The sequence below is a fragment of the Eretmochelys imbricata genome, chromosome 26 (assembly GCF_965152235.1).
Source record: "Eretmochelys imbricata isolate rEreImb1 chromosome 26, rEreImb1.hap1, whole genome shotgun sequence".
Lineage (NCBI taxonomy): Eukaryota > Metazoa > Chordata > Testudines > Cheloniidae > Eretmochelys > Eretmochelys imbricata.
The window spans coordinates 2,362,590-2,370,691 of record NC_135597.1 but is presented as its reverse complement, the minus strand read 5'-3'; the positions used below and the strand labels follow the sequence as shown (position 1 = coordinate 2,370,691).

General features: G+C 49.2%; 1 protein-coding gene across 1 annotated transcript; it reads right to left on the bottom strand.

Annotated features, from left to right (window-relative positions):
* Positions 1-3,322: 3,322 nt before the first annotated feature.
* On the bottom strand, positions 3,323-7,371 carry ADRB3 (adrenoceptor beta 3). The gene is made up of 2 exons (XM_077805859.1): positions 6,068-7,371; positions 3,323-3,462 (listed from the first exon to the last, which is right to left on the bottom strand). The coding sequence occupies exons 1-2, from the start codon at positions 7,369-7,371 to the stop codon at positions 3,429-3,431; spliced, it is 1,338 nt and encodes a 445-aa protein (XP_077661985.1). The 3' UTR covers positions 3,323-3,428.
* Between the last annotated feature and the right edge of the window lie 731 nt (positions 7,372-8,102).

The window sequence follows — 8,102 nt, the reverse complement described above, 5'->3', positions numbered from 1 at the left end:
TTTTTGTCCACATCCTTCCTGTGCTCACAGCATCCCCACCCATTCAGAACTTATTTTCTCCTGACGCTAAGGGACAAATCCTATATTTAGGTGCCCAACTCCCATTGAAATTAATGGGAGTTAGGCTCCTAAATACCTTTGAGGAGCTGGAGTTAAATATTCAATGACTTCCCACATCCCCTTCTCTAGTTTTCTCTTGTTTGCATTACTATTTGTTAAACGTATTACTGCAGGCTCACTCTGTAGCACTGAGGCCTTTAAAAGGTCTGTCTACACTGCAATTAAAAACTCCTGGCTGGCCTGTGCCAGCTGACTTGGGTTAAGGGGCTGTTTAATTGTGGTGTAGACGTTCGGGCTCTGGCTGCAGCCTTAGTTCGGGGACCCTCCCACCTTGCAGGGTCCTAGAGCCTGGGCTCTGGTCTGAGCCTGATCTTCTACACAGCAATTAAACAGCCCTTAGCCCAAGCCCCATGAGCTGGGTCAGCTGGCCTGGGTCAGCGGTGGGTTTGTAATTGCTGTGTAGACAGACCCTATGTGTTTCCCCAGCTCCAGCTCTGACTCTGCCCAAACTGGCAGCGATTCGGAGATTGAAATTGGAGAGAAGACTATGGAAAGGTCTCTTGTTTGTGGCAGGCCTTTCTTCCCTTCCGCCTGGGCCCTGCAGTGGATTCAGTTATGTTCTGTGCATGCATCTTCAGCAACATTTGCATCAGGAAAGGAAAATAAAAGTTCCATCAATGGTTCAATCATATTTGATGCACAAAGTTAATGTGTCTAGGCAAATAAATGTTCACACAGTCCATTACCTCAGCATCCCGGGCCCGGTTCTGCCCAGCCTTACACCTTGTGTAGTCATTTACACCTGTGTCTTCTTCTTTGGTAGCATTTTACATCCAGGGTACATAGTTGTAAATGACAGCACAAAGCACAGGGGAGAATCAGGTCCAGTGTATCCAAACCCCAGCACTTTCAGTGCCATGTTCGATGTGAATCCATGGCTGGCTACCAAAGTCAAACTCCAGCTGCATTCTGAAGTACTGCTTCTGAGGTAGTAGTTTCTCTTGCAATCTATACAGGAAACATCTTCATGCCTTCTTCCCTTGTAGCATCTTTGGAGATTACACATGCTGTTCACATCTAGGTCGGTCAGTTCTTCATCTAACCAGTGTCCTGAGCAGTACTGGAATTCAGCTACCTAGCCCTGGAGAGGGAGGTCTCTTATACTGGGTCCAACTTCACATCACAAGAGGCGCTGGGGCTGTTTCTAGACCTGACTCTAGCCAGCCCTCACAAGAGATATTGAAACCATAGTAAGCGATCTAGGCTTAGCCCTCTGGGACCCTGGTATAATTCCAGCATTTGTCAAGGGCTCTTACTGAAAACAACTAATGACAGCAAAAGGCCACCTCTTTCCTACACATTTGCTGTGTATACAGGAAAAATTGTTTTAAGAGCTGCCTCCCCTGTGTAACACTTTTCTTCAAGGCACAGTTTCCTCTATGCTATGTCCAAGTCTGGAGAAACAGGCAGGAAATGAAGGTATGTGCGTTCAAAATACCTGAGTCAGCATCAAAAGTTCAAACACTATGGCCTTACATGTCTGATTCCTTTTTTTCAGGTGGATAGTAGCTGGCACACAAGCCAAGAGCAACAACCCAGCTGAGGGCTTTGACACATTCCTGGAAGAAAGGAAAATAGTGAATGAATTCTGAACAGAAATGATCTATAATCAAAGCCACTCTCAAGATGCCAGCATCCTAGGCCCTGACATAACAAAGCTCTTAAACACATGCTTGACTTTAAGCCCATGCTTAAGTCCCATTGAAGTTCAAATAAATCCATCATGGGGAAGCAAAAGCATATACAATATAGTAACGCGAGCGTGTTAGTAATGCATAGAGTAACATAGCAATCACTGGGAGTACTCACAAGCTTAAAGTTAAGCATGCGCTTAAGTGCTTCGTTGGATCAGGATCCATACCATAGACAGGAGCATGCAGAGCTGTACGGACACAATGGGAACCTGCACTTCCAGTGAGCCGAGGTGGCTTGTAGCTGCTGCTAAGATGGGATGGGCAAACCGCAAATGGCTTGGCACCTTGGTTTCTGCACTTCTGTTCTGGAAATGTCATGGGAGCAGGTTTTTCCCGAAAGCTTCCTGGTACTTCCCAACTTCAGATGGGCCAAGATACCTTTCTATATTCTGGTGACATTTCACTATCTCTGCTCTCAGGCCAGACACACACCAGGAGACACAGTGGGCAGCACAAACAAATCAACCAAAAAAGGGAAGAAAATTTCTTCAAGTCTCAGAAAAGTTTCTCCTCCAGGTCACTTTTGGGGCAAAGGTTTGGGGTGGTTTTCCTGAGAGCCAAGGGAATTAATAATGATCAAATAAGTAGCCCTCTGAACCTTTAACTATTAGTGTAACATTTGGACTGAATGATCTTAAAGGTTCTGAATTGTTTGGATCTGATGTTTTTTCCTAGTTTCCAGCCAGGAATACAAGCAGAGGTCCCAGCACTCTCCTGGGGAATTCTGTTCTGAAGCCCCATTTTACACACTCAGGCAGTTTGGAGAAAGAAGCATCGTAATTTTTTGACATTATCCATACCCAAACTGTGAACTCCAGACATTCCCCCATCCCCGGTGCTCATTTCATCCAAACTGATTTACAGAAATAAACACTTCTACAGTGCCTCCCATCCCAATGGGTGCCAAAGCATTTTGGCCCAGAGCCTTGAAGGTATTAAGGCTCCTAACTTCCACAGATTTCAGTGAAGTTAAGAAGCCAAATACCTTTGAGCATCTAGGCCTTTTCCCCTCCTTTCTTATTTTCTCTCTTATCATAGAATATCAGGATAGGAAGGGACCTCAGGAGATCATCTAGTCTAACCCCCTGCTCAAAGCAGGATCAATCCCCAATTTTTGCCCCATCCTTAAATGGCCCCCTCAAGGATTGAACTCATAACCCTGGGTTTAGCAGGCCAATGCTCAAACTACTAAGATATCCCTCCCACCTTATCTTTATGTACTAAGCATTATTAGATAATGGTGTGATAATTCCACATGAAAGTGTAAAGCAGTGATCGTGGATTAGAATGATACCTCACTAGGATAAACAACTTCAAAAGGAAATTCAGGGCTGTGGCTTCCTTGTCTAAGTCATGTTTAAAGATGCAAAATTCCATTCACAAAGCTTAAATTGGTGACTGGATTTTCAGAGGAACTCAGCACATTGGGTGTATGTCTGGTACTGAGCTCTATTGAAAACCTAATGCTGAGTGCGGGTGCTGAGCACCTGGATACCTGGCTCTGAGCTCTTCGGAAAATTTGACACTGTTAGTAGCTGGAATATCACAAAATTTTCCAGGTGATTAAAAATCTATACTTACATTCTTCTCTTTTTCCTTCCCTTTCAAGCACACTCAAGGACCTGCTTTTGCTTCATTGCAGGTAAATCTTTAAAAAAAAAAAAAAAGACAATGAATTAATAATTGAGATCATTTACAGCTAATTTCTATTATTTACTTGCACATGTTTATAATGGCCACGACAAGGGAATAGCCAGACAAACAAGTATGATGCATCGTGTCATTTGCTTAAAGATGCAAAAGAACCTGAGTGGAATCCTGAAGTCAGTGGGAGTTTAGCCACTGATTTTAATGGGACCAAGATTTCACCCCTGTCTTGAAGACCCTGAGAAATTGTGTCTGGTGTGATGTGTTCTTCAAAGTAACTCTGCTTCATTTTGCGCAGATTTGTGCTCCAAAACAGACACACCAACAAGCATTCAGCTTCCTCTCACCTATTAAATCTATCACAGCTACAGTCTCTCTGCTTTACTCACATGTACCATGCATGAAACTGACTGCTTCTATGAGAAATTAATCAGGGAGTATGTAATGGGTTAATCCCTCCTTAAAACTCACTTCTTCTGGGAGGACTGTACATTATGGCTTCACTCATCTCTTCACTCACAGTGTCTCTATGCCTTTGTGCCCTTGAAATGCTGCCCTGTGTACTTCAGTTGTCTGATTCACAGTGCAAAGTCTTCCAGCAGGTGCCTTGTATTTCTCAGGTGTTTCCCAAAGCGCTGCGTTCTCTGATGGTGCAGTGCCAAGACAAGACAGAATCCTGAAGCCCTCAGTCAGTCCCTACACAGGGAGATCTCCAACTGCAGTTCTGCTTCACTAAGGACTAAATAGCGGAATCAACTTTTCCTGAATTTTGAGTCAGGCAAAACATGTCATTGAAAGTTCTGTTGCTGATCGACAACCCTCTTCTCCCCTATTTTTTTTTAATTAAAAAATTCATTGACAAGTGTTGTGTGCGTGTGTGGGGAGCAGGTTGACTGTCCATAGAGCTGCTTGAAAACATTTGACAATTGAAACATTTTGATGAAATTTCAAAATGTTGCAAATCCAGTAAAAGTTTCCCAGAAAATCCCATGGAAGCATTTTAAACCAGTTCTAGGACACAATCGGGACTTCGCGGTTTGTTCTGGAAATAAATAGTGTATTAATAATAAAAAATAATAGAAGTAATTATTAATTGTCAGCAATCCCTATGAGCTTATGTTTTCAAAACACCTGTGCTTTTTAGACCACTGATCAGAAATGGATAGCTAGCCTGTGAATAGAGTTTAAATACTGTGGTGATGGGATTATGTTAGTAGGTAGAAACAGGTAGATTTTGATTACTCTACATAGTCCTTACTGACTCCAGTCGGCTGTGATGGGAGATCTCCATGTTTATGGACTGACTGAGGTATTCAGGATTCAGGCTTAGGTTGGCAGTGCACCCCCAGAAAACATGGTGCTTTGGAAAACACGCGAGAAACAACCATCACACCAGAGTGAAACTAAAAGCTTATTCCAGCGACAGCTCCAGAACTGAGCAAAGATACAATAGAAGTTCCTGTTCTCCGCAAGATGTTACTGGATGTTATTTATGTATAAAAGTAACCAAACTCCAATTTCTTCTGTTCTTTATGAAGGAAAATTCTGATTTTTGTATGTTTACACAGCTAACTTCACTTTGAGTAAAGCTTGTTAGAAAACACACAAAAAATCACATTTTTCTGTTTATCACTGACATTTTATTTACCTGATAAATCTCCCAAAAGCTCTAATTTTAAGATAGGATGGGGGCATTTGAAATCTCAAAACAATTAGGCTACATTAGATTATATTAGATTGAAAAACAATGACTAAGCAAATCAAACTGGAAGCAGGGAAATATAGATTAAATGCTGAGTTTTTAAAGACACGTACTTTTGAAAAGCCCACTAGGTACCATATGCCTTTAAAAACTTTACAAATCTGGCCTTCATTCCCTTCCAGATATTAGCCAATGTCAGGGATTTCCCATACCAAATTAAATTTGGAAGTGACTAACTGGATTTAGCTGTGGTTTTCCCAAGGTGTCTCTTTCCAAAGAGCCAGGTCACTATAACTGCACCAGTTGCTGGCCCAGGCTTCTCTGCCAGCTCATCTATTGCTGGCAGAAAACACCCTTTCCCCACCGATGGATAAACAATCTCCTGGATAGCCTGCAGTTTGCATTGTCTGAGCAGACACTTGGATTAGCTAGGGAAAAGCATCCCCAGTGTGAAATGGAAATCTTAGCCTGCTTTAAATCAGCCAGTGACACTGCACTGGTCTGGGAGGGGGGGAGCCTCTGCAACCACAGCTTTGCAGCCAGAGTGACTGCTTATACCAGGGGTAAGCAACAGGCAGACAACAGGCCAAATCTGGACCCACCAGATGCTTTTGAACAGGCTGGAATCTTTTTATTTAGGTATTATCATTGGGGTTTATTTTTATTTTCTCTGGAGTCCGGACCTTGACTATACCTTGACCAAGAAATTTGGACCGTAACAAAAAATCACTGACTACCCCTGGCTTAAACTCTTCCAGGAGTGGAGCCCGTTCTGGCTGAACCCCACCCTTCTGCCCTTCTCCAAGTATCAGCCCCCAGTACTTTGCACTGACCTCCTGCGAACCCAGGGGCTCGCCCTGGCCCAGCTCTAACCCCTCCCCGCCTTGCAGGCTCTGGTACCTACTCTTCCAGCTGCGGACAGAGCGTGGTCTGGGTGCCCTGCAGCTGGGCCTCCCTAAGGGGACGCGGGGCGCTGCCATGCCCATTGCTTTGGCGGTAGGAGAGGTTGGTCTCCTCAGTCCTGCAACTGGAGCGGCTGCTGCTGCTGCTGCTGCTGGTCCCCCCGTCCTCCTCCCCCGCCTGCCCGGGCTGCTGCCCCTGCGCCACCGGCTTGCTGTCCGCCGGGGCGGCCCCCTGGGAGGCGAAGGCGCAGGGGCACCGGCGGAGGTCCCTGGAGACGGCGTGCAGCCGGCGGTCCGCGCTCCGGGGGCAGCAGAGCAGCCTCTTGAAGGCGCTCCTGAAGTCGGGGCTGCGGCAGTAGATGATGGGGTTGAAGGCGGAGTTGACGTAGCCCAGCCAGTTGAGGAGGAGGAAGACCTGGCCGGGGATGAGGGACCTGTAGAAGACCTTGACGATGTTGGCCACGAAGAAGGGCAGCCAGCAGAGGGTGAAGGTGCCCATGATGATGCCCAGGGTCTTGAGCGCCTTGTGCTCCCTCATGGCCAGGAGGCGGGAGGGTCTCCTCCGGCGGGGGCCCTTGGCGCCGGGGGCCCCCGGGAGGAAGCGGTCCTTGTCCCGCTGGATGAGGCGGATCTGCCGGCTGGCCACGGCGAAGACCCGCGCGTAGACGAAGAGCATGACGAGCAGCGGCACGTAGAAGGAGATGATGGAGGAGAGGATGGCGTAGGGCATGTTGGTGACGAAGTCGCAGCAGCGCGGGTTCTGGTAGCAGCGCAGCGCGTCCTCGTCCGCCCCGTCCCGCCACCAGTGGTTCATGATGGGCAGGAAGGAGACGAAGGCGGAGATGGCCCAGACCAGGCACACCACGGCCCGCGCCCGGCCCTTGGTCACCAGCGCCTCGTACTGCAGCGGCGAGGTGATGGCCAGGTACCGGTCCACGGCGATGGCGCACAGGGTCTCGATGCTGGCCGTGACGCACAGCACGTCCAGCGAGGTCCACAGCTCGCACACCGTGGTGCCGTAGGGCCAGTGGCCGCTCAGCACGATGGTGGCCCCCGGCGGCACCACCAGCAGGCCCATGATCAGGTCGGCGCAGGCCAGCGAGGTGACGAACACGTTGGTCATGGTCTGCAGGCGCGGCGTCTTGGCGATGGCCAGGATCACCAGCAGGTTGCCGGCCGCGATCACCAGCACCGTGAGGCTCAGGGCCGCCCCGACGGCCCACTGCTGGCTCAGGCTGGCGGCCCCCGTGCAGTTGGTGGGGGCGTCCCCCCAGGAGGTGGCGTTGCCCTGGGGCCAAGGAGCCATCTCGGCGGGGGAGCTCCGTGCGCCCTTCTCCCCGCGCCTCTCCGTGCGCCCCTGTCTCCGCGCCTTGCGCGCTCCGCGGGGCGCCAGCTTTTAAGGGCAAACTCCCCGCAGCGCTCGGAGTTTCGGCTCCATACAGGGCGTGTGAGCGGCTTCTTGAGCCTGTGCCATCTCCCCGGGAGCACTGGAAAGGCTGCCGCAGGGGATGGGCTCCCCCCCTACACACACCCCGGTGGCACTGCTCAGAGGAGGAGCCCTTAAAGGCACAGGACGCAGCTGGGCTGCCCCACTCGTAGGATCGCTGAAAAAAAGAAAAGCAGCCTGGAACACGCCCCTTTGCATCTCTCTTTCCGGGTCTGTTCCCTTCCCTCCTTTCTCTGACGCCCCCGCGGGGATTTTAAATACTTGGATCCCAACATTTTCCCCTCCCGCTCCCCTGCACCTTCTCCTGGGGCCGAGAATTTAACTCTCCTGCGTCCCTTCATCTCTCCACAGCCCCCTGCTGTTTGCCCATTGCAGAGAGGGCACTTTCCGGCAGGAGAAGAACCCGTGTCCCAGCACAAGAGCAGGCTCTCCCCTCGGGCACAACAGCTGCAAAACAGCAAACTCCCTCTTCCTGGGGGGTTACCCCTGAAGCTGAAGCCCATCACATAAACTGTAGCCGTCTGCCGGTCAAACACACAGGCGCACCCCCCCCCCCCCCCCACACACGAACGCTCCCCCTTGTCCGCCCA

What these genes read in the sequence shown, in the direction of transcription:
- ADRB3 (XM_077805859.1), bottom strand. Translation starts at nt 7,371, where the DNA reads ATGGCTCCTTGGCCCCAGGGCAACGCCACCTCCTGGGGGGACGCCCCC. An exon ending in CTCTGTCCGCAGCTGGAAGA is followed by an intron (nt 3,463 to 6,067) that starts GTAGGTACCAGA and finishes TTTTTTTTAAAG; the next exon opens with ATTTACCTGCAATGAAGCAA.